At 30.2% G+C, this 27145-nt stretch overlaps 2 protein-coding genes across 6 annotated transcripts in view; both read left to right on the top strand.

Moving 5' to 3' along the window:
* LOC123205163 overlaps nucleotides 1-27145 on the top strand; it is a 99354-nt gene that overhangs the window by 46945 nt on the left and 25264 nt on the right. Inside the window, exons 19-27 of one of the 5 annotated variants that reach the window (XM_044622060.1) lie at nucleotides 18300-18450; nucleotides 18555-18720; nucleotides 18883-18953; nucleotides 19507-19659; nucleotides 21274-21442; nucleotides 21599-21682; nucleotides 22292-22375; nucleotides 22856-23174; nucleotides 23405-23924. The exons of 2 other annotated variants lie outside the window; for them this stretch is intronic. The gene's annotated coding sequence lies outside the window, so the exon portion shown is untranslated. Of the gene's footprint in view, nucleotides 1-18299; nucleotides 18451-18554; nucleotides 18721-18882; nucleotides 18954-19506; nucleotides 19660-19847; nucleotides 20469-21273; nucleotides 21443-21598; nucleotides 21683-22291; nucleotides 22376-22855; nucleotides 23175-23404; nucleotides 23925-27145 lie in introns of those variants that run through there. 2 more of the 5 variants (XM_044622063.1, XM_044622062.1) reach the window with 2 other exon arrangements.
* Nucleotides 7956-26053, top strand: LOC123205241. Its single transcript, XM_044622161.1, has 19 exons — nucleotides 7956-8901; nucleotides 8981-9305; nucleotides 10711-12065; nucleotides 12451-12915; nucleotides 13336-13977; nucleotides 14311-15100; nucleotides 15392-15475; nucleotides 16185-16270; nucleotides 16378-16515; nucleotides 16955-16994; nucleotides 17085-17191; nucleotides 18143-18237; nucleotides 18300-18450; nucleotides 18555-18720; nucleotides 18883-18953; nucleotides 19522-19659; nucleotides 22292-22375; nucleotides 25452-25523; nucleotides 25850-26053. The coding sequence occupies exons 1-19, from the start codon at nucleotides 8251-8253 to the stop codon at nucleotides 26051-26053; spliced, it is 5664 nt and encodes a 1887-aa protein (XP_044478096.1). The 5' UTR covers nucleotides 7956-8250.

Raw genomic sequence — 27145 nt, 5'->3', positions numbered from 1 at the left:
GCTGAGTTTGTGATTAATGTGGGTTTGGTAAATTGATTATGGGAGATATATTTTTAGATTTCAAGGAGACAAAAATAAGCAAACTGGGAATCAATAAAATTGTGGGAAATGATTGGCAAAATAAACTTTCTTGTGAAAGTTTGCAGGAAAAATTTTGGAAATCGAAACTTCAGCGTTTAACATCTGCATCTTTTTTGTCTTTTCTCTCTATCTTCTTTCTCTTCTTTTCTTTTCTTTTTGCTTCAAATTGTTTGATTCAAGCTTTTCTAGAGAAGTCAGCCTCACCACAAGTACCATTCCAACCTTTTGTATTGTGCTAGACTGTAAAAAATTATATATCCTAAATGAGTTGGTACTCCAATTGTTGTGACATGTCTATTCGGTGTCAACATTATCATCATGTCATGTTAGTACAAATTAATTGTGATATCAAATGTGATGTGATGTACAAAATTATTGTTTAGGTTAGCTTACAAGATCTACATGCTTTTAGTTTGATGATAATCGAATAGTATTCTCACAGTCGTTTCAAATTTTTATATATATGCATGTGTTAGCTTATTTTGCCAAAAACATACTACCTTTAAAATTGGCGACCGCTTCATCTATATATAAGGCCTTAACTGACACAAATGGGATTTTAAACCATGAAAAGTTGTTTTAGGATTTTTCTTAGAAATATGAATTTTACTAAGGTTCTTTTAAGAATAAGAGTCCTAATAAGGGTTGTTTTAGAGAAAAAAATATTAGTATATAAACATATTACTCTTTTGTATGAGTGATATGACGATTTATTAACAAATATATTCATTGTAATGAGAGAAGATAAAATATTGAAATAGTATTGACTTTATTAAATGTAATCCTATTTTGGGTGAACTAGGATTGGGCAATCTTTCTCTTCACTGTTTGTGTGTTAGTTTGCTTCACATACTCTAATTCATTCACCACTAGCATAGAATTTACTAAGTTTTAAGTTCTGTAATTTCTTTCTTTAGCCTAGTGCATGTGTTAATTGATGTTAACTCGTGTTTTTGCCTTTTCTCAATTTTTCACCATTTGTTCGTAAATTCATTTTCTCATCTGGACTTACCATACCAATGACGTTTGTTGATCACTTATGCTTGTTTGTCAGGGGACTTCCATTTATCATTGTAGGTGAGTAACTCTCCCGACCGTGTCCTTGGAGAACTATCTTTCAACTTGGCAATTCAATTCCATCTTTGCGGAAGGTATTTTAGAGAAGATCTCCATTTTTTCTTACATTTGTATTATTTCTAGGTTGAGTTCATAAGCAAAGTTTTATTTTATGATGTGTTTGAGTTGGAAATTCGTTGAGCAAGATTTGATGCCCAAATCTTATCAAGATCATGAGTCTCGAACAATCACAAACTACTCATAATATATAAGTAACCCTAGTTGTGTTTCCAATAATGATACTGGAGCAAACGATAGGTTTGAGTATTGTGCATCGTTTGTGAATAAGTTGAGTTTTCAATTTTATGAAGACATGAGAATAGATTTTTAAAGTAAATTTAAAATTTTCTTGATTTAAATAGTGACTCCTATTAACAGCTTCTAAGGATAAGATCACAAGACTAAAACTATAAAAATTTGGAAAAAAAAAAAAGATTTAAAATATAATATTTGAAACAATCAAACTAACATATAATGATCTGAAACTATAAGGATGAAAAAGAAATTATCTCAAGTCTTTCTCTCGTTCCAAGTCTCTTCTTCTTTTGGTCATTAAAATGCAATAATGTGAATGTCTTGTTAAAGTATCTTTTAGTTGAAAAAGGACACCACTCACAGCTCTCTCTAGTTGAAAACACTTAGACAAACTAAAGGAAGTTACACGATCTTCACATGGTAGGTCTCCATTGACATCTTCAATTATTCACACTATAGTTAATAAAATTTTATTATAATCTCTCTTCATCCTCTTTAGTTTTCTTCGCTCGCAATAATTCAAAAACCACCCAAAATTACTTTTTATAAATATTTATCAAATTTGAAATGGGTAAAATCCAAGAATTTTAACTTTAAAAAGTAATTACAATCCTACCTTTAATTGTGATAAACAACAATTTATATAGATAAATATTGGATTACTAATGTATAGAAATATATTTTTGTCATTTTAGAAATCTTAGAAGACTTTTCATTGACACATACCACATAACGTTTTTATTGTTTCTTATAGTGAATGGGGTAATGGGTGGCTGTTTGAGCTACTTTTAAAAAATAATTTGAATTAGATTTGAATTAACTTAAATCTATAATGATGAGCTCAAAATTGAACTCATTCAAATTAATAAAAAATATCATAAAAATTAAAAATAGAATAAATAATATCACAAAGAGAGTAGATAATTTTTGACAAAAGATAGAATAGATTAATAGTATCATTGATACTATGAAAATTATTATCAGATGAAGATTTGAATTAAACTTAAATGAAACTATCAAATTGAAGTTTTATTTTGAATTCAATTCGAATCAAATTAAACATCAAACTTGAATTTAATTAGCTTTGTTTAAATCCAATTGTTAAAGCAATACGAAACTCTAAGTTGAGATGGGACTCTTCGGCCTCTCAGTGATGTACCATTTCATATCATCCATTTTGCTAACAATGGATGGAATCGACTTAAAATAATATAAAAAAAAGAACAAGACTAAAATAATTTGAAAAAATAAAGGTACAAAATTAGGATATTTGAGGTAATTGGACTAAATGGTAATAATCTAAAAGCAGAAAAAGATTATCTCTAAGTCTGTCTCCCGTTATAAGTCTCTAAGCATTTTAGCTGAAATTTGCACTATGACAACACACTTTTAAGTTGGAAACCACACACCCAAACTTTAAGTTGCATTTCAATTTTTCTCATCGATTTTCTCATAAATTTGGAGTGGAATGAAAAGCAATTCGGTGAGTTTATCCTACCAAAATTAAAAATAATTTAAATTTGATTTGAGCAAAGATGAGATAGTTTAAATTTGGTTCAAATTTATAATTTGAATTTGTGTATTAAATTTGTTATTATTAAATTTATAATTTATTGAAGAAAGATCATTATTTTATATGATAATAAACAAAACTAAATTGTTGTAATAATTAGTTATAATTATTCAAATCGGATTAGAAACCATATTTAAACTAGAACAAACCATCAACTTAAGCTATCCAGCTTTCGAACTAGGTTGAACCAAACTTTATAGGTTTAGATGAATTAATTAGATATGAAACAGTGAAACCAAGAAAAACCAGGGAAAATAGATTGTAATAAAAACCCATCATGTGAAGATGGAGATGGATTGAGAGTAAATTTTAATCTCTAAAATGTAAAAAGAAAAAAAGGTTAAAGTATTCATTTATAATCGTTCAATACGAAATTTCTTATTTTATTATTTTTTTCATATTTTCAAATGAGATTCTTGGAGAGTTCAATCTCTATAGTAATAGTAGGAGTGCTCATAGACTATAAAAACGATTAAGATTAAATCCAAATTGAATTAAGTTCAAATATTGATTGACTCAAATTTAGTATGACAACATCTTTCTCTCGCTTTTCGACCTGCTCTCTGGACTGGACTTGTCTACCTATTTCTTGGTAACCCTCATTCTAGAGAATTCTTCTAACCAAAACTGTTGGTCCCCGGAAACGGCGCCGTTTCTCAAGCAGACCTAGTGGGCTTTACATTTTCTGAAATTGGGCTATAAAATTTTTCATTGTGTTCATAGCTAGCCCTTCCTTTGCTCTAATTTCCGAAAAATAAAAAGCTAAATCTAAACGACTAAACCAACCAGAAATAATTATAATTTTCCATCAAAATTATAAATATCATTGCTTTTTATTACAATTATGTCTTTTTTTCTGATAATTAATTATTTATGAAAAAAAATTAAAGATGTTTATCTTTATGCATTTCAAAATAAGCAAACAGATAAAATATTATGTGTCCAATTTTAACTAATAATTTTTTAATTTTAAATTAAAAATAAAATATGTATCATTTACCTATTTATTTCAATATTAAAAAACTGAATGTATAAAACATTGTCTTAGATTAATATCATCATATAGTTTATGTTCTTGAAGCATAAAATTGTATAATAAAATTAAATTTGAATTTAAACTCATATTAAATCAGAGGAATTAACAATCTACAAGAATTTGCAAGACAAAATCATATATGATTAACCTTTAAAAGATAATTTAAATAACAAAAAATGAGATTTTATATATAAAAAAATAAATTTAATTTTTTTAATAATATATTAAAATTAAAATTTTTATTTATCTAATTTAATAATTATTAAATTATAATTCCATCTGATGTGATCAGTTCTTTGATAATATATATAGCTATTGTAAAAACCTAAGAGAGGATAAAGTTTTTCAAATTTTAGATTAAAAAAACTTTGTTAAAAATATAATACATTTTTAATTTTTAAAATATTTTTGTTAAATAATAATTTTATGCTTGATAATAATAATAAAATTTAACAAAAATATAAGTATTTAGATTTTCAATAATTAATAAATAAAAAGTTGAGATTGTGCTAAACTTTGGACAAAAAATAATCATTTAACTTATAATATAAAATGATGGCCAAATGATTTATTTTATAATATAAAGTAGGAAGAAAGATTATAGTGAAAACTTGTTGTGTGAAGATAAAGATATGTATTGCTAATCAAATCAAATTATATTTTGTTAGTATAAATATATTTTTGATAGTGACTTCTCTCCAATAATTCTGATAACTGATAACTTTCCCAACAATAAAATAATTCCATTGCCTGAACTACTGATTACAACAATTTGATAATAAATTATTAATGGTAATGGAAGCCAGCTCAGGTTTGGACAAGTATTATTGTATAAAGCAGGAATTATTGATTAATTAATAATAAAATTTTAGCTTTTGCTAGAGCCCTTAATAAAGCTAATGCTACTTGGGCTATTAAAATAATTAATTAATGAGGCCTCTCTTTTGTTATTTTGATAAAGTATTAATCTGTTAACATGGTGAGTTTTCACAATCAATCAATTAAAGTTAAATGAATTGAATTTGGTGAAACTTTCTTTCATAGAAGAATGAATTGAGTTTACATTGAATCATTCACACTAAAGTTATAAACAATTGATTCTTGTTCACTGTTTGTATTTGATTGTTGTTTATATTTTATGAAGAAAGTAATTGGTAATTTTTTTATAACTGGAGACCTCGTCCATATTTGTTGAATAGGTAAACTGGGGATATAATAATCAGACCCACAATCACTGTATCAGGTAAGTCACGATTTTACAATGTGACAGAGACTTGAACCCAAGTTTTCACTTTAAAAGTTTTAATGTTTTGTTAGTTTTGTTAACCCTTGGGGTCTAAATAGTTGGCATTTTGCTGTCAAAGTTTGTGTTTTTCGTTGGATTCTCTACCTATAGTTGTTGAGATTATGTTAAATATTCAATTACAATGATGAATAACTAATGCACAAAACGAGAATAATTTAATGTGTCTTTGTCGAGTTATAGGGATAGAAACATAAATAATCCCAAACCTTAAGAATTAAACCATTGTTACTATCTGTTTAAATTGAAAGTCATGTTGTCTTCATCTTCATTGCACAGTATATAGTATTCAATATAGCTTAAAATAGAATTATAATCTCATAAAATAGAAAAAATAATTTACAATAAATCATACTCATATTAAATCAAAATTAAATTTAATTTGAATTGGATCAAATAGAAATAGATATACTTTATTTAATACAACTAACAAATAAACAAAACATACTACATTTTATTTATTATAGTTATATTTAATGGATAAATCGAACAATTCGAACAATTAGCATTAAAGCTGCCCACAATTCTAAGGTTATCCAAATTTCATTCTTTTTCTTTTCTTTTTTTTGATTACCCTTTTTTATAATAAAATCTAATCTATCCGTTAAGTACAAGTGTCTTCTTATCCTAACAGTATCACAGATGCTATCGTATTGATTTCATTTCTTCAGGTAGCATGAAAAATCTTTGAACTCTTAGACAACATCATTTGGATGTGGAAGAAAAGGTTGTGTATTAAGGATTACAAGATCTAAATTGTAGAATTTTTCGATGACTGTGGATTCAAAGAAATGGTTTAGTGTGCATAAATTAATCATCCCATTGTTATGATGATTGTTTGTAGAAGACATCTCTTACTGATGAAACTGAGGACACATGATTTGCAGATGACATAATGATACTAATGGAAACCAGCTCAGGTTTGCATTTGTATGTTATAATTAATAATAAAGTTTAGCACTTAAAAAAGCTAATACTAACTTTACCTACTTTAATCTTCATTTTCCACCACAATGAATAATAAAATAATTATTAATGAAGTTAATGGTCTACTCTTACTTTAATCATATTAATTAATTTGGTCACTGCATGAGTTGCCATTATCAATTACTTGAAGTTAATGGTTTTATATCATCAAACTCAAGTTTAATTTGGAGGTGTTTGTTTAATCAAGTTTACAAGCTGAAAAAAATTTGATTTAAATTAATTAAAATAATGTTATTTTAATTAATAATATCAAAACAATATTATTTTAATTAATTTTGGCTCAACTGTAACACAAAACAAAGCTCAATGAGTTCAGTTTAACATTGTAACAAAAAACAACTTTGAAGGAAACTTGTTGAGACAAATTCGAGCCTATATAAAATGGGGTCAATTAGAAACCAACTCAAGTTTGGTTGTGAAGAGCATTTAAATCAAATATATATATATATATATATATATATAGCCTAAGTCTTTCTTTGGTTTTACATTAGATTTATATGTGTATCTTTTGTAAAAGGTCTTGGTGTCTTAATATTATTGGGTGTTGATATATGTGTTAATGGCTATTCATATAAAACAAAAATCATTGAATAGTCGAGCTTAAGACAAGTTTGACTAGCCTGAGTTTAATTAAAAAAGTTTATTTTACTTTCTAATTTTTAAATTATTCTTTTCACTTTATAATTTATGTATTTATCAATTAACCATATATTTAAAATATATATGAAAGTTTAGGGGTGTAAGTTATATTTAAAACTTTTTTGGGTTTATTGATATTTTATTTGAGCTAAACTATGAGTTTATGAGCTCACCAAGTTGGTCATCCTCAAGCTCGAATTTGAATTTGACTCAAAAACTAAACTCAAGTAGCACAATCTTGAGTTTGGTTCAACTTGGCTTACACCTTTGATTCTTGTATATATACATTAGTTTGTATAATATATTTTGTATAAATTCTTTGTAAATAGGGATTGATTTAAGTTAAATTGAGCTTGAGGTTGGGTCAACATGAGCTCAACAACTTAAAAGAGTTGAGCTCGCCTAAAATCAATTTAAAATTAACTTGGCTTGAGGAAGCCGAGCTTGAGTTTAGCTCAAATTCAACAACAATAGTAATTTGAGCTCGCGTTTAGCTCAAAATTGATCAAAATAATATCATTTAAATCAATTTAAATTGAATTTTTTTATTATCACAAGCTTGCAAAGTCGTGAGGTGAACACCATCTAAGCTTAAAGTTAAGCTCGAGTTTGACTATACAAAATCATAAGACTTGAGTTCAAACATTGACTGTTTACCCAACAAAGTGAAAACTCATGTTTTACCTATTAAAAGTCGTTATTCAAAAACTTATTAGTACAACTTAGTTAAAGTGAAAGCTCAAGTTTGCACAATTATTATTATTTTAAAGCATGAATTATTAATTAATAATAAAGTCTAGCTTTTGCAAGTGCACTTAATAAAGCTAATGCTACTTTAATCTTCATTTTCCATCCAATTGAATTATAAAATAATTAATTAATGAGGGTCTTCTACAATCCTCTGTTCACATGGCAAGTTTCCACAATCAATCAATTGAATTTGGTGGAAATTTCTTTCATAGATGAATCATTCACGCTAGTTCCCCTGATTTCTTCAGTTTGCACCTTGGTTGTCCTGTTACTTTCTCTCTTTTACTTTCTTTATTTCAGAATCTTTTGGCCCTATTTCCAGTTCTTTATTCTTTTTTCTGTTTCAGTATTTCTAATTCCTACAACAACAAAAAAAAACCTGTTTGCTTTCGTTTATTTCTCGATTACTAGAAAGAATTATCATTTCTTGTATTTGTTGTTAATTTCGGTGTCTTTTAATTATTTTCATTTGCTTTACTTCTCTTCTGAGTTTTTCAAACTTCAAAAAAAATGGTTGATGTTGCTGGGAGTGTCGGGGGTGTGATGAGTCCTGTCCTTCAAGTTGGTCAGTGGTTGGCTGCTCCGATTTGGCGTCAATTTAAGTACTTGTTCAACTACAGGAGCAACTTTAACAGTCTCCAAGAACAAGTTGATAAGCTGAAGAATACAAGAGACGAAGTTCAACATAAGGTCACTGCAGCTGAAAGAAATGTGGAAGAAATCAAACAAAATGTTAAGAACTGGCAGGAGGTTGTGGAGAAGACGATTACTAAAGCAGAGCAGTTGATTCAACAGAATGCAAACAACCCTCGATGTTTCAAGGGATTGTGTCCCAACTTCATCATTTACTACAAACAAAGTAAGAAAGCATTCAAATTAAAACGGGATGATATTGATCCACTTCTTCAGCAAGAAAGGGAATTGGGACCAGTTTCCAATCCCAGTAATCCACGGGAGATCTGGCTTAGAACTAGTGAAGATTACTTGACTTTTGAATCAAGAAACTCCACTATGAAGAATGTATGGGCTGCTTTAAATGATGAGAGTGTCTTCATGATTGGTGTTTACGGGATGGGTGGTCTTGGTAAGACCACTCTTGTGCAAGAAATTGGTAGGAAAGCCGAGAAGGAAAAGCTCTTTGAGGAGATTGTTTTTGTAGAGGTTAAAAAGCATTCTATACAATATTGTTGATCTGTTAAGGTTTGTGCTTTATTTATTTATTTATTTATTGGTCTTGTAGGTTTCAGAATCTCCTGATATAAAGAAGCTTCAAACAACAATTGCAGACAAATTGAAGCTGAAATTCGAAAATGAAAGTGAAATGGCAAATAAGCTATATTCAAGAATGGAGAAGAAGAATATCCTTTTAATTCTAGATAATATTTGGAAACCTGTAGAACTTGATAAGATGGTAGGAATTCCTTGTGGAGCTGATCGTGGAAGAAATAAGCTTCTGTTCACAACAAGAAATGTAGATGTGTTGGAGAAAATGGGGTCCACAAAAAATTTTGGAATGGGCTTTCTAAAGGATGATGAAGCTTGGACCTTATTTACCGAAATGGCAGGTAACTGTGATAATGTGAATATTAAAAAATTAAAACAATTATTACATGAAAAAAATTTGAATTTCAAAATTTAGTTTCACTTGTGTACTTAATAGAAAACATTACAAATCCGGTTTAATGGTAAGGTTTGCATCTAGGATCACATTCTTAATTATAAATTTAATTTAATCATATTCATGCTCTAGATTAGGGGTGGATCTGATTTAAACTAGTTTAAATTGAATTTGTGATTCGGATCAAATTAATTGATTTTGATATGGAGCTACAGATAACTAGCTCAATTCAAGATCAATATGTTTATCCATTCAACGAATCTGATGACAATATTCACCACTTTGATGACACTGTTTATCAACTCAAATGAGATTGAACTTGAATTTAAGTTGAACCCAAGTTAACCTCAGCTTCGACTTAGACAAATCCACCCCTACTCTAGCCATCAAATTTTTTTATTTGATTTATTGTGTTAATTGTTCTCCTGAAAGTCATTGTTTTTGCATTTTTATTAGCAAGTTTGATTTTGAGTGGAAAAGTTTTATTTATATCAACTAGGGGTAGAAAAGTATTTTAAGTATTGTTTTGAAAACTCGACTGTTCAACCAGGTTAACGAAGAATTGATCTATAATTCAATCTAATTCTCATAAATGGAGGAATTTTTATAAAACTAAATCAAAACCGATGGACCGTTACAAAACCAGTTGAACCTGGTTCGGCTAACTTTTCCTTATTTTTAGCTTTTCCAAGTGACAACTTTTACTTCATCTTCACGTGATTACCCAAATCCAGTCATCTCTCTCTTTCTTGAATCTTGCACTTGTTTTTTAATATTTCCACAATTTTGTTCTTTTGTCAATTTTGTTTTATATATATTAATATATTTATCACTTTTAGCTTTTAACTCATAAATAAGATTATGTGTACAAATTCATATATTAATGATAATTTATTATTACAAGATTAAATAATTTTATAATAAAAAAAATAACACTTAATTATATAATAATATATCATCATTTGTACATAAATTTATGCTAATTGTTTATGCATATAAAGAGTGGTTGGACTTTCTATTAAAATCTCAATTAAATTAATAATTAATTTTATAATTAATTTTTTCTTTATCTATGTAGTCAAGGATAAATCAGTTTATTAACAAACTTGAAATTATTATTTTTTAGTTTTTTTAATTGAAATTTATGTTTCAAAGAAATAAACATACTTGATTGTACTTGATAATTATACAAAGTTGCTTATAATGAACTTAATATGGGTTATGTTTAAAAAATATATTAAATGATTGATATTATTTAAGAAATTTATAATAATTTGAGAATATGTTGAATCCAAATTAAGTATAAATATCGATAGAAAATGTAATTGGTATAATCTTTGATGTTTTTGCAGGTGATGTTATCCAAACACGCGAATTGCATTCTCTAGCAAATAAGGTATGCAAGGAATGCGGAGGATTGCCTATTGTTATTTGTACAATAGCAAAAGCATTAAAAAATAAGAGTCATCCATCTGATTGGAAGGTTGCATTACAAGAACTGAGAGCTCCTACACCAACAAAGTTCACAGGATTCCTAGAAGAGGAATACACGAAGATCGCCTTAAGTTACAAGTATTTAAGAGATGAACTTAAGAAAACTTTTTTAATTTCTAGTCTATTGAAAAATAATACTTCCATTTCAGACATGTTTAGACATGTTGTGTGCCTAGATATACTTGAAGGAGCTAACTTGACAATGGAAGAAGCACGAGATAGACTTGATAAATTGGTTCGTGATCTCAAAGATGCTTGTTTGTTACTTGGCGAGTTAAGAAGCGAACAATTTGCTATGCACGATGTTGTTCGTGCTGTTGCCATAACAATTGCATATGTGGATCACCATGTGTTTACAGTGAGGAATGATTTTGAACGAGAATGGAAGGATAGAGATAAACTCAAGAAATGCACAAAAATCTCCTTGCCTGGCAATAGTCTTATTATTAGTCAGCTTTGGCCTAATTATTTTGATTGTCCAAATCTTGAATATTTCTATATGACTAATATGTGGAAGTCTTCTTTCAAATTCCCAGAGGACATCTTCATAGTGATGCCAAAGCTCAGAGTAATGAATTTAGATGGATTACAACAATCGTCATTGTTGTCATCAATTGATCTTCTAACAAACCTTCAATCTTTGTGTTTAGATAATAGCGAAGTTAAAGATTTTGCTATTATTGGAAAGCTAACGACACTAAAAGTTCTTAGCTTGCAAAACTCAATTATTGAGGAGTTTCCTATAGAATTGGGTCAATTGATTCAATTAAGGTTGTTAGATTTAAGCAAATGTTGGAAATTGAAAGTTGTTGCTCCAAATGTGATATCACAATTATCCCAATTGGAAGAGTTTTATATAAAGGGATGCCCTATTAAGTGGAAGCATGAAGTACTCGAGGAAATGAAAGTCTTGTCTAATCTCACTAGTTTATCATTGGATATTGATTTTAACAATGTGTTGCCTAAAGACTTTTTTTCCAAAGAGCTTAAAAGGTACAAAATATCAATTGGCCAATGGGAGTTTCATTGCCAACTGGAGTGTTTGAGGATATTACAATTTAAATTTAATTCTACCATCTGCTTAGAAAAATTACACGGAATCAAGAATGTTGAAGTTTTGCAGTTGGATGAATCTTCAGATGAAGAGAATGATACTAAGGCTTCAAAAGTTATTTTGCAATCTAATGAAACTAGACCACTTTTTAACAAAAAGGTTTGATTGACTATAACTTATTGTACTTCTTTATTTTTATATTTTTATCTTCTTTTATGTGTATTCTCATTTGCTAACATATAGTTTTGGTATTGTATAATTCATTCTATTTTGGTTTTTTTTTAACTAGTGATTTAAATTTTCAATTCAATTTCACTATTAAGTACTTCTCTTCAATCTCTATATTCTATAATTTTTATCAAATTGACATCATCATTTCATGGTTAATTTTGTTATTGATACTATTAGAGGCTAAAAAACAAGACACATTGTTAATATTTATCGCATGTCATCTATAAATCCATGAAAAACTAATTATTATTTTCTTTTTTAATTTTTCTCATGAGTTTGTAAATATTGAAACAACAATTAACTTTGACTGCAGGTTATTTTCACCGATTTGATGAGTTTGGAATTGATCAATATTAGTTTTGGAAAGATTTGGGAGAGCCAACTTTCAACTTCTTCTTATGAAAATTTGGCACAGTTGTTTTTGAACCGATGCAATAAAATAAAGTATGTGTTTTCGTTTTCCATAGCCAAAAACCTCCAGCAACTCCGATACCTTAAGATAGAGAATTGTAAGGCTTTGGAGAAGATTGTTGAAGGAGAAGAAGGAACAAAAATTGTTAATTCTATATTTCCACAAATAACTCAATTGGTGCTTCAAAATTTACCCAAACTTACTGTTTTCTATCAAGGAACGCATGCTTTGGAATTGTCAATGCTAAAAACATTGCAGATAGACAATTGTCGAAACTTCACTTCAATATGTCAAGACTTTCAAGATAATAATAAGGAGGGTGAAGTTCAAGTTTTAGAGTCAAAATCCATTTGCTTAGAGCATAAGGTATCAATCTCGTGTTTCTTTCTTTGCTAAAAAGAGTAAAAAGAAAAACCATATAGATATTTGATAAGAAAGGTCAACATCATGGCCTATTAAGCCCAAATTTATAAGTAAAGCCCTCCAACATATTTACACTACTTATATTCCTATTTTGAATTTAGAATATCTTATTAGTAGTATAATTTCCACTATTATATTATATTACAAATTTGATTTATTTTCTTATCTAAATTTACGTTATTTTTACACATTTGATCATTTGTTTCACAATTCTTTCTTTGACAATTAAAAAGTATTAATTAATTATTAATTAACTGCATTATGATATTTTATGAATTTAATTATGTGCAAGAAATTGCAACAATTAAATTTTGTTTTAAGATTATAATGAACTAACTAGATTTCGTTTGTATATATTTGCAGATTAATTCTGATTTGGAGGAAATTACATTGGAAGATTATTGGGAAGGGGATGTGAGAGAGATCAATTGGTTGAGTGAATCTAAAACTCTTTGTATCTCCAATGCAAATATTTCAGTTGGACTCCTTCAAAGATTTTATAATCTTGAAGTTCTATTTGTAGATTCCAATGATAGATCGATGAGTCTACTATCATTCTCAGCCTATTTCCAAAATCTTAAAGTTTTGGAAATAAGACATTGCTCCGGATTGATAAAAAGGTTAATAACACCTTCAATGATTAAAAGCTTGGTGCAACTGAGAGAAATGAGTATAGACAATTGTGGATTGCTTACTGAAATAGTAGAAAATGAGGGAGATGAAACAACAACTGAAATTGTTTTTAACAATTTGAACAAGTTATCACTTCAATACTTAAATTGTCTTACATGCTTTTCTTCTGGAAATTATTCTTTCAATTTTCCATCTTTGGAAGAGTTAATTATAGAAGATTGTCCCAATATGAAGACTTTTTCTTCAAGAAGCTTAAGCACACCAAAGTTGTGCAATGTCCATTTTAGGATGTTTTGTGAAGATGAGATGAAGCTATTTGAGATTGGGGAGAATGACTTGAATACAATTATACAAGAAGCAAGCAATAAAAAGGTATGTATTTAATTAATTAGTTTACTAATATTTCTAATGTTTTAAGAATATATATTTTCTTCTCTAACTATAACAAATTATGTTTTAAACGATATTGACCTTGCTATTTGCGACCGCATTAAAAAGAATTAGTTTTTTCATATGCTAAACATTATTGTTGAATTGGTGGCTACCACACACTTATTTCTATAACCACTGTTTTATATTTGTAATAATCATCATTTCATCATTTCTTTCTCCTCGTTCCTTATATATATATATATATATATATATATATTATTTGTTTTCATGAGAAATTTTAATTTTAATTTGATTGACATGTTTTTTCTTTAGGTTAACACTGATCTGAGGAAATTGACATTAAATGGAAGAGATATTATGTCAATTTGGAAAGGAGAGTTTGAAGAGAATTTTGTTAAAGTAGAAACTCTTGAATTGGTTAAGGATGAATATGCATATATTCCAATTCAAATCCTTCTTAAATTTGTCAGTCTTGAAATACTTATATTAGAAGTGAGTTCATATGAAGAGATATTCTCATGTGGAGAAGGTGAAGAATATGTTCGAGCACTTGCAAAATTAAAAGTTTTACTATTGTGTGGACTTTTTAATTTAAAATGCATTTGGAAACGAGACTTTCAGTTCAAATCTATTCTTCAAAATCTTCATTCATTATTGGTAGTATATTGTCACAATTTGATGACTGTGTTGCCACCTTCATCATCTTTTGAAAATCTAACGACTTTGGAGGTATGGTTTTGTAATGGAGTGCAAAACTTAATTGCACCTTCAACAGCCAAAAGTCTAGTATGCTTAGAAAAGTTGAAAATAAGAGAATGTGAAATGATGATAGAAGTATTAGCAAATGAAGAAGATATAAAGGAAGATGAAATTGTTTTTCAGAAACTTAAGAAGTTGACCTTGTTTAAATTAGAAAGTCTCACATGTTTCTATTCTGGGAATTACTCCCTAAATTTCCCATTTTTGGAATCATTAAATGTGTCTAAATGCTTCAAGATGAAGACTTTCTCCAGAGAAAGTTTAAAAATGCCACGGCTACAAAAAGTGAATGGGAAAGTTTATATAAATGACCTTAATTCAGTCATACAACAATTACAAAATGGTACGTATTTATTTATGTATCAATTTTTTTTTTATAGTTTTTTTTCTCTATTGAATTAATAACAGTCAATCCTCAATGATCTTTTTTATTGATTTTTGCTTTAATTAAAATCCTTTAAGTACATACACCAAAGCTACAATATACGGTTTAAGTATCATTAAAGTTAAAATAAATTGAGTATGCGTGCTTTTCAAGAATTGAGGTGGTTGAGGAAATTCTTCATCTTCTTGCTTAATTCTCTATAGCTTTTGTTTTTCAAATAAATTAATGTGTTATTTTTTGTGATTACAGATTGTTCAAAGTTCTGTGATAGAATAACAAAAGAATTAGAAGAAGAACTAGAAGCAGGACTAGAAGAAAAATGGAAGTCATGTGGTAAGTCATATTTCAAAAGTACATATGTTGCCTTCATAAATTCAATTGATTTGGAAAGTAAGAATAACTATTTCCCACTAAAACTTTGCTGAGTTGACATTTCCGTTCTTTTGAAAATTTAATTTTCCCTCCCGTACGTCATTTTTTTATAAAAAATTAACGATTAGAAACAATTTCTCCAATGGATACCTCTTCCTTCAAATGCAACAACTCCTGAAGCTTTCTTTTGATTCCACCAACACAGGCCCCCTCTACAGTCTCTCCCATGCTCTATTTCTCAAACATGGTAATTTCCTTTCATTTACTAATTTCGCATTTGTTTAATTTACAATGTTTCCACACTAACGAAAGTTTAATGTCACTGTAGAGGCGAAGAATAGGAAGTTGACGGCGAGCATGGAAGATGAAGAAGAAAGCAGCAATGTTTAAAGGGTTGCCAAATGATCAATTGATGACGGCAACAACAGTTGAAGTTTGTCAATGAAAGTTTCAGGTAAAACCATACATTAAACCCCGTCATAACTTCACCCTTTCTCTCTTTTTTCTTCATTTCTTTAACTCATAACACCATCTCTTTACAATAAATGTGCTAATTTCCTAATTTACTCAGTTTTGCTTCTGTTATTTTCAGCTATTTTAGGTCTCTATTTGTGTGCTATCTTAGTTTGATTTCCTAGTGTACTCAGTTTTGCCTCTGTTTTCTTCTCAGGTAACAAGGAAAAAGTTTCCTACTGGTTAGATGAGTTTGTTCCCCAGAAAACGTCAACTTATATAAGCCAAGAAGATCTGCATATAGTAGAAATGACTGAGGGAAACATTTGAACTTTGTGCCCAATGTCTTGGTGTTGGAAACCAAGTAAGTAGTCTTACTTAAATTTACTTAAATGAAGTTTTAATCTTAGCCTGATTATCAATTCCCTCGAATGGTTGATAGGTACAGAGCTTTTTTTTCCCCTGTCTGTGTAGATCTGATGATGGAAGTCAGTAAAAGAGAGGAGGCAGGAATTGTTCCGGATCCAGATGTAGCTACTTACATGAAGGTCTCTTCAGCATATTTTTTTTGTTTATATCTGATGTTTTGTTCTATACGCTGTTGCTTCATGTATGAAATATTCATGAAAATGGTTGCTGTAACAAGCAATTTCTGCCAAAGGGCAATAAAACAACCCTTCAAGCAGACCATGTTTTAAAGGTGTTTCTCTTTGTTGAAGCTGTAACCACATTTTTTCCTAGTTGATTTGTATCAAGCAAATGCTTTAAGTTAAAATCTTAACTGTCTTGTGACTTCCCAGGTCCTTGATAATTTTCCATAAATGCATCTGCTCCACTTGGTAGTAATGTTTATGGAATAGACGATTCCAAGTATTAGGTGCCTGCTATTATAAACTTTAGAGGATTAATTTACATTAAATATGCAGGAGAGGTGGTTGGTCCCACAAAAGCCTTATTTATGGATGAAATATCAAATGGTTTAAACAGTTCAACTGCATATCAGATTGTTGTTTGGCCATAGCAGCAGGTGCATATCACAGATGCTACTGTATTGATTTTATTTCTTCACCCAGTTCCAGAAACCTTTGAACTCTTTGATGAATTCATTTTGATGCAGAAGGAAAAGTTGTGTATGAAGAACAACGCAATAAATTTGTAGAATTTTTCGGGGACTGTGGATTCAAGTGTCCTCAAAGAAAATCTGTAATTGACTTTCTTCAGGAGGTAAGTGAATTACAACTTACAATCATTTGTTTTTCCACGCTTAAATGTTAGCACTTCAGCTCTTATTTTTAATTGATTTTTTCGGCTGGTGATATCTAGTAAAGATCGAGCACAATACTGGTACCGCACTGATTCTATGTGGCATTGAGAAAAGTCATTCCTTCAATGTTATGCTATGACAGCTGTTCGAATTCAATGCTACTCAAGTTTGTTCAATGTTCACCCAGTCGAATTCAAATGCTGCCCCCTGATAATCTTGTGTGATGATTTTGCAAGAAAAGTTGGACAATATTCAAGGAAGTCAAGATTCCAATGACGGTAAACTTGTGAAGGAGAAGTCTAAGAATTCACCTTCCAAAGGTAAATTTGATTTCTTGCAATTCAAATTTTTATCAATTTTTATTCCAGTTGTATTTGTTTCACTCTAATGTTTGACATTATTTTCTTTCGTGCCTTATTTGATAGGCGGGATGGTCTTACCTTTTAAACTCTAATCAGTAATAATTCAGGATATGAACTATTATGTTGACTTCCCTGCGGTACTCATTATTAGCCATTATACATTCACAATCGGTTATTTTCATTGCATGATATTTAAAGGCATCAGATCTCATACCTTCATTTTGGCATGTTTTGTCTTTAATTTGCCTTCTACTTCCCTTTGGTTTTAGGAGAAGAAGAAAATCCCAACTGCTCTCTGATATATCTGTTGGATTAATGCTTGGTGTGCTAATGGCATTGACGGGTGTTAGTGAAGCTGGAAAATCCACTCTTCTAGGTTTTGGCCAAACGATGTTGTGTCAATGACAAACTCGTGGTTCTTGCTTTAATCTCTTATGTATTAATAAATAAGGGTTTGCCAGTACTGAAAGCTCTGAGCTCATTCTCCTTGAAAACTGAACTGAGGTCATCCAATTGTCATGAATTGACTAATCTGTGTTTGTTTTTCAGTTGAGCATTCAGTTAATTGATGCTTCTTTATCGGTAGTGTCAGCATGTCCTTCTCTTTGTCTTTTTCTGGAAAATGATTTCATCATTGTCTTCTGGTACTAACTGTAGGACTGTCGTAAGTTTTAATTTGATTTCTTTATCTGTTCTTGTAATTTAGGTTGCTTAAAGGTTGCAGTATTCCAGGTAAAACATTATTGACCAGAAGGGCAGATCCTATTGAGGACCCAAGCTTACATTCCTCAAGTTTTGGACGCAGCCTTTCTCAGAATGATGCTGGGACAAGTGATAATATGCATGATTCCGTAGAGGTGTTATTTATGATAAGTATTCATTCTTTTCAATTTCATAATTTAAGTATCATTTGAAGTATATATATTAAAGGATTTGATTTGCTGTTTTACTTATTATGCAGGTAGAAGATCAAGATACAACCAAGCCAAATAATGGAAGTTCTTATAAGTTAACAATTTCAAATATTGAAACTATGTTAAAAAAATCTCATAGGTCCACCATGGGTGCTAGAGCTACAGATTCTACATATGAAACCAAGGAGCTATCTGGTTCCATGGTCATATTAGGTATCATGCTATATAGCTTGTTGCTTATTTATGTGTATGGAAATTTCCAAACTGAGTTGGTTTTAAATTGAGATTAGGATTCTTTTTTTTTTTTTCCCTCTCTCTTTCTCTCTCTCTTTTATAGCTTCTTTATACTATATTCTTTTTTGCTTAATCATGCAGAGAGAGTACGAGAGTTAGCTTGGAGTGGTGTACCACCATACATGTGCCCTACCATATGGAGGCTTCTTTTGGTAAACTTTTTACTCTATTAGTTGCCATCAATTTTGGAAGTACATTGGCCAGAGATTTTTATATGATCATTCCTTTGAAAATTTTCCAACTGGGAATATTTTTAAGTGATGTTTTTAAGAAAATTTTGGGCTAATAAACTCTTTGATTAATAGATACTTGCACAAGTAGAGAACTATTGTTTGGATTTCTTGTTAATCTATATGCAAAAATCGGTCGCTTTGTACTAACACTGGTGAGGGAGATCAATTCAATGATGTGGAAGCTGGTTCATGATCATTCTATGTACTGTGCATATTCTGAGTAGGTATGCCTTTTAGTTTATTGAGGCTCGAGGTATTGGCTGTAGACTATAGTTCTGCAGTTGTTTCCTTACATTTCATTATGTTTTGTTTGTCTTATTGAGTTTGTAGTTGTCAATTCTTATTGTTCAAAAGTTGAAATAAACCGTTTTAGGAGCATACTTTCCAGTGATAGTGGGATTTACATAATCTGGCCTCTTAAGTACAATATACATATTATTGAATATATTTTTTTCCTTGTTGAAATTTATAGATGAACTGATAACAGCCATATGCACCACCAAATTCAGATGGAAGCAAGGGAGTCCTAAGAAGGAAGCATAGTGACCATCTTGACTGTGTTGCTCAGTTTTATGACATTCCAGATACTAAACATTCAGATGATGAAATTAACATGCTTCGCCAGGTATTTTGACTGAAACTGCCTATCAATCTTTATTTTTTTGTTTAATTTTCTACATGACCAACCTGGACACTCAGAGAATGTATATAAACAAATGAAAACTCTGAACATATCATTACACAAGTAAAATTGAGTCATACATTAATGAGATGGTAATGTGTTACGCCTCCAATAATGCACTTATACAAAAGGAAGGGCAAAGGAAGCTGAAATCAAGGCTTGCCCTAACCAGCAGCTGGATTCAACGGCAAAGAACAAGACCGAGATCGAAACAGACTGTAAAAAGAGAAGATCAGATGAAGACGAGGCAAGCAAGAATTCAATAATTCGTTAAGGGGGATTTACAGCCAAAAGAGGGAGGGGGCTGGCACCTCTACTTTCAATATGTTTTTTATAGTTCTTATTACCATTTTTTTTTTAAGAGAATAAACACTTGTAGTGTGAAGTATCATAGATAAAAATCTTTGTGCTTGTCTATTTACACACTATAGTTCTCTGTCTGATTACAAATTCTATAATTTTCTATTAAAGTGGTGTTAGGGCCACTCTGGGAGCTAGATTATGGTGAACACGCAAATGGATTCTAGGCTAGATCAAGTGGCAAAAGATTTGTCAAGAAGGGGGCATGGTTTGGATGTTGAAATTCATTTGTTAAGAGAGTGATTTAGTGAGATGAAAGACCACCAGTCTATCAAATTACTCTCGGCACTTCTGCCATGCTTGTCTATTTATGTACTAAAACCAGCCTTTTATTTATTTTGAGCTGTTCCACTGTAAAGATGTTTAATTTATACTTGCACTTCTCTTCCCAATAGGCTTCATGTTTTTGTACTATAGAAATTCCATTCAAGTTCATTTATTTTTATGGTGCATGAATTTATATTTATTTCTTATTCCACAGAAAATGAGTTTCTTTTGATTTATTTTACTCTATGGTTAGTCAAATTCTAGATGTATGAAATATTTTTCTTTATTTGAAATTGAGATGATAATTAAATTGAATAAAATGTTAATGGTTTGTGATGAAGAATGAATCTTGTCCCTTTTATCATTCTCATTTAAACAAAACATTTGATTTGTAACGAAAACTCAGTTTGATTAGTAAAATCAAGTTTTGAACTTAGTTTGAAAGCATTTCATTTTTGAACTCCATCAGAAGGAAGTTTAAATTAGAATGTTAGAATTGATTCAACCTTGATTTATTTATGAAACTAAGTCCAATCTTTGGCTCGAGTTTAGATCAAGTTTGATCTATTTATAAGCTAATTGAAGTACCTGTGTTGTAATTATTTTGGTTTGCAAGAAAGTTTGTAATTATTTTGGTTTGCAAGAAAGTTTGTAATTTTATTAATGCTCAGTTTTTGATATATTGAGTCATTGGTCTGCCTTTTGATATTTAAACTCAACATTTAGTCGAGCAAATGTACTTCAATTTAACAAGTCTAATTAATTGAAATACTTATGAGTTAGTATCAATTTGTCTTTTCACATTAGTTTTAATTTATTTTTCAATGTTAAGATGGTTAATGTCATATGTTTTCTGTTTTTAAGTGTAAATAGAGTTGTATGCAGTTGTTGTCTGCCATGTGTTTAACAGTTAATGGTCTATCTTTGTAGAGTTGGTGTGGAGTTGCCTTGTGTTTAACTGTAGAGGTGAGATATAAGAATTTAAGATTGGAAGCTGATTGTGAGATTGTTCACAGAAAGCCCCTCCCATCTCTATGGAATCCTCTTATACATTCGCTTTCGCTCTGTTTCTGCTGAGCCATAAATTGAATCAATATAGGTACTTTTTTTGCTATAAATAATGTTTAAAATTTTACTACAGAGAGCTTTAAGTTTAGCCCTTAGATTTTTACTCTTGAAAGTTCTTTAAGATGCAGCTTACTTGCAGTTTTGAATTATTTTATTGATTAGTTGAAATTGAAACCTCCTTTTATAGGTCCTCTCTGAGCTTATAGGTTCAAAGTCAAATCAAGTTCAGATAACCTTCCAATGATAGCAATGGCATCGTTGAGCCCAGAAGGTAATATGAAAGATTTATTGTTAGTTAAATTAACTCAATTTATGAATTGACATAATTAATTTTCGGTCAATTATACTGATTTTCCATTATTGTAATTGTAGAATTCCAGTGGTTTGTCGTAAATTGTTGTTATCTTTGACTTATAAAGGTTGCACTGACCTCTCTAATTTTATCCTATGCTTCTTAATTTCTGAAGACCTTTTGACAGTGAACTCTTTTGTAAGGATATAATTTATTTTTTAATGAATAATTCATATATTTAAACATGGGTAATCTTCAATTTGTTCTTCTCTTGTCAGAATTAGTATGTTTGGATCACACTGTCATGTGTTTTATCTCTTCTTGGTGGAATCTATATTTAATTTAATGGAAATACCTTACACTTCAGTATCTTAGCAAAAATTTTACATGTGAAATCAGGTATGTGGAGGATTCTCCTCAGCCAATTTGCATGCGATAATTTAACAATTTGTTGTTTTGCTTTGAAATACTCTATTAGAGATTAGACTGAATTCCAATTGGGTTTGGAAAATGATGTGGAAAGCCTCTTTTCTGCTAGAATTTTTCTAAGCGAAAATGAGATACTTAAGTGTGCTTGAATTATTGCAGGATGATTGTTCTGCTTGGCCTCAAAGTTGCAGGAAGATCACACTTCTAAAGGCTCTCTCAGAAACTCCTGACAAATCTCAAAAGGTTTCAGAATTTCTTTGTTAACTCACCATCATTTTGAATACATTTGGAATGTTACTGTCTTGAGTATCATTCATATACATGAATCTATATGATAGAATCACAAAAGAAAAGCTTGAGGCATCACAAGTACACATCTTTGATAGGTTTCACAATTTTGTAGTATTTGATTATACCTCGTCTTTTACCGTTCTGTTGTATTCTGCTGCACAAACAGAGGTTTCTCTCCTTTATATTACAGAGAGAATTTAGTTTTATTTTTTAGATTACCCTGCAACTTTTTCCAGAAGTATCAAGTCTATTTGTAGCCAAGTTTATTTACTTTTAGCTTGATGCAAGATATAACATTTTATGTTATCTTAGTTTTATTTCTTAATTTTCTCAGTTTTGCTTCTGTTTTCTTCAGCTAATTTACTTCTCTATGGTGTGCTATCATAGTTTGATTTCCTACTGTACTCAGTTTTGCTACTGCTTTTTTCGAAGGCAACGAAGGAAAAGTTTTCTTTAGCGGTTGCTGGTTGGATGAGTTTGTTCCCAGAAAACATCAGCTTATATATGCCAAGAAGATCTGTTTTTTGCAGAAATGACCTAGGGAAATACTTGATTTTTCTACTTGATATCTCGGTGTTGGAAACCGAGGAAGTAGGCTTCTTTAAATTTTAATTCAATGAAGTTTTAGTCATAGCCGTCTTATCAATTCCCAAGAGTAGCTGATAGGTACAGAGCATTTTTTTTTTCTGCCTGTGGAGATGATATGATGGAAGTCAGTAAAAGTGATGTGAACATAGATACTTACATGAAGGTATCTTCAACATATTTGACCTTTTTTTTATCTGAAGTTTTGTTCTGTGTGCTGTTGCTACATGTGAAATATCCATGGCATTGGTTGTTATAACAGGCAATTTCTACCTTCAAACAGATCATGTTTTAAAAGTATTTCTCTTTATTGAAGCTGTAGCCACATTCTTTTCTGGTTATTTGTATCATGCAAATGCTTTAAGTCAAAATCTTAACTGTCTTGTGACTTCCCAGGCCCTTGTACTCAATATCTGTGCTGACACAATGGTGGGAGACGAGATGAGATGAGGCAGCTATGGAGGTTAAAAAAGGAGATTGAGTACAAGGAAATTTTCATAAATGCATCTGCTCCATCTCCACTTTGTAGAAAAGTTTATGGAATAGATGACTCAAAAGGATTAGATGCCTCCCCCATCACAAGCCTTAAATGTTTAATTTTTCATTAAAATTTGGAGGAGAGATGATTGTTGCTCGTCTGCAACAGCTGGTGCATATCAGAGATGCTACCTTATTGATTTCACCTCTACCTCCAGCTTCATAAACCTTTGAACTCTTTGATGACATCATTTTGATGTGGAAGGAGTGGTTGTGTATCAAGGACCACACATCAAGTGGTAGAATTTTTCTGCGCCTTGTATTTGTGAGGCTCTAGAATCCCTTTGCGCCTTATCTGTGTTTAATAACTATGGTTCTTTATCACAGTTCCTTATAGACTGATGCATGTTTCTTTTCAATATTACTTCTATTTTAATGGTATATAATCTATCTACCAGTATTCTTTCTTGACTTTTGTTTTAGGAGCAATGTAATTAAGAGTTTGTAAGCATGCCTATAGTTTGTGTAATTTTATCATAGTGGACAATATGATTCAGGTGTTTGAAAAGACAAGATTCGATAACCTGTTAAAACTGCACAATATGATAAAACATTGTGCACTGGTTATCAAGGCATTGGTTGTCTGTTACAATGTAGAAACATCTTGTTTCAGAATAAATGAAAATGCAATGACTCCTTCATTTCAGTTTATTATAGGGAAAGTCCTATTTTTACAATCTTGTTTTAAGGTATTGATGGTTAGTATAATTCCATAAGAACTACTGAAATCACTTCTCTATTGCTATCATCTTTTGAAATGAAAGGTATCATCTTCCCAAACAAGCATATATGCAACAAAAATACAAAAAAGCATACATGAGTCCACTACAATATAAATAACCCTGCTCAAAAACTGTCCAAGCTCAAGTGTAGCTATCAAAATATCTAGTCCATAGTTTTCTTGATTATCTAAAGCTTATTACATGGCATATAACGTTGAACCATAATTAATGCTGAATGTTGTTGGCAGGTCAAAACCAAACTCATGGGTGCCAAAATTGAATTACAAGGCTTGTGTTTTCCTAAACATTAAATGCATTGGTGTTTTTGGGGGCTGATGCATAGGTTAGAGCCCAACTAATATAAATTTCAATATTTTAGTATTTATAGCTATGAGTTGTTCTTTTGTTTATTTGGGATGATATTAGTATTTGTTGAGAGTAAGAAAACTAGCACATTCTAACCATTAAGGGCTTGCTTTATGGACAGTATGCACATTAAAAGTTGTTTCTTAGTTAAAATTTTCAAATATAGTTGAATTACTATGTAAATATGACCTTCTTGTGTGTTTCCTTCTCAACGATAGGTGTCGAGAAGTGCGCAAATATAAGTTGTGGTTGTTTGAATAGGTTAGTTGAATGATCAAATTGTTTTGGGGGAACCTCTAATGCAAAGATCTTTCAATGAAAATGTTTTTTTTTATTTTTTCTTTTACATAAACCTAGTTAACCTGGTTTGTGTCATAGATTAAATTTCAGTATTCTTACCTAACAGTTGGAGTTTTTGATATGACTTCTAGATTATAATGTTATTTAACATAATATTGTACCAAGTGAGCCGAGTGTTTTGAGTTCAAGTCCCTTAGCTATGATGTTGAATTAAAATAAGTTGTGAGGGAGGAAATATGTTAAGTTATATACAGTGAAACCAAGAAAGGAAAATATTCTACCGCAAGCAAAGCTAATCACTTACTACACTAAAAAGAATAGTCAATCATGCAAATGAAGAAAGACTTTAATTTACTACAAGTTTCAGAAGTGGCTTACCCCAGTCACTTCTAAATGCTATTGAATCTCAGTCAAAAGCCCAAAAATTAAGTTGAAGCTTTCTCTTTATTGCGATCTCTGGGATTTTTACTTCTGTAACATAATAAATGATTTATTTATATTCAATTAATTTGATGCAGCTATGTACTTGGAGCATTGGTCACTACCATTTTGCCGTGCAGAAAGCTGGAAATGGCAATGCAAGTCAGATGGTGATCTTATATATTCATGTATAATGAACATAACAGGTTTATGACATTGCCCAATATAGCCGAAAAATGCCTCAGAGATACTTGGCTTAGGGCATCACAAGTGCACATTTCTATTAGGTTGCTTAATTTTGTAGTATATGCCACACTTCTATTCAGTTGTATTCTACTGCACAGACCAAAGGTTCCTTTCCTTGACAGAAGCTAGCCGAGTCTTTTCAGACCTAATTCATTTTCCTACCCATACATTAATTTGCATTTTGCTTGATGCAAAATGAAAATAGTGAACAACGTTTTCATTTTTGTTTTTTCTTCATTGCATTATCTAGTTAGATGTCCTACTTTTGATTCTGTTTTCTTCGATGGATGATGATGGGAAGTTTTCTATAAATGGTTACAGACTAGATGAATCTGCTTCCCAGAAAAAAAAAAAATCAACAGCTTATACAAGCCAAGATGATCTGCATATAGCAGAAATGACTACTGAGGGACCACTTGATTTTTCTGCCCGATGTCCTGGTAAGGGAGACTGAGGAGGCAGGGGAGTTTTAGTTGCAGCTACTGTATCAATTCTCACTAGTAATTAAGAATTCTCTCTATTTGGATATGAGGATGGAGGTTAGTAAAAGACAGGAGGCAGGAATTGTTCTGAATCCAGACATAGTTTATGAGAAAGTATCTTTAACAAGTTTTTCTAGTTTAATATGATGTTTTGCTCCTTGTGATGTTTTAAAGGTCAAATGCATGCTGTGTTCTTGACAATGGTCGTCCTGTCATGAAGCAATTACCTATGTTTTTTAGTTGAAGTTGACAACATTCAACATGTCCTGTTAATTTGACACAACATAACCACAATATGACAGCTTCAATTACTGACAGTTTGTGTAGAAAACTATAAATTTGAATTAAAGATACGAACTGTCATATCTATTTTGTGATAACACACTGCTATTTATTATTTGAATTGAAGAGTGCTACCTTCAATTACTGACAGCTTGTGTAGAAAGCTATAATCGCTCACTATTTCGATTAATTCTTCGAATGATGTGTGTTCTGGAATTTTAATCAATTTCCTACTACCTCCAACATATTTTATAACATTGTCACCATTTTCTATCTAATTTCTCCCATATCTAATTGAAGCATATCCAACCATTTAGATTAATCTTACAATAAAATATATAATCAACATAAATAATACGACTGAAAATACTATTTACATATATTTATTACATAATTATACCTATTCCATAATTCAATTATATATTGTGACTATTTAAATATATCATGGTTTGGTATTACCCTTTAAAAAATAATAATTTAATTTAAAATGGTAGTTTTGGTATTTAAAGGGGATATTTTGGGCATTTTTGTTTAAATACTTTACTATAAGGGTATTTTTACTTAAATCTCAAATAAAATATATAATCAACATAAATAATACGACTGAAAATACTATTTATAGATGTCTATTACATAATGATACCTATTCCATAATTCAATTTGACAGAATAATATTATTAAACATAGCCTACTAATTTTTATTATTTTACTTATTACACACAACTATAATTTATTATATAAAATATCACATATAATTATATTATTAATAAAATAATAACGAT

Source organism: Mangifera indica, unplaced genomic scaffold, assembly GCF_011075055.1.
Source record: "Mangifera indica cultivar Alphonso unplaced genomic scaffold, CATAS_Mindica_2.1 Un_0002, whole genome shotgun sequence".
NCBI classification, from domain to species: domain Eukaryota; kingdom Viridiplantae; phylum Streptophyta; class Magnoliopsida; order Sapindales; family Anacardiaceae; genus Mangifera; species Mangifera indica.
This window is presented reverse-complemented; position numbering and strand designations above follow the sequence as displayed.

What these genes read in the sequence shown, in the direction of transcription:
- LOC123205241 (XM_044622161.1), top strand. Translation starts at nt 8,251, where the DNA reads ATGGTTGATGTTGCTGGGAGTGTCGGGGGTGTGATGAGTCCTGTCCTT. An exon ending in AAGAAGCAAGCAATAAAAAG is followed by an intron (nt 13,978 to 14,310) that starts GTATGTATTTAA and finishes TTTTTTCTTTAG; the next exon opens with GTTAACACTGATCTGAGGAA. An exon ending in TGGTTCCATGGTCATATTAG is followed by an intron (nt 18,721 to 18,882) that starts GTATCATGCTAT and finishes TTAATCATGCAG; the next exon opens with AGAGAGTACGAGAGTTAGCT.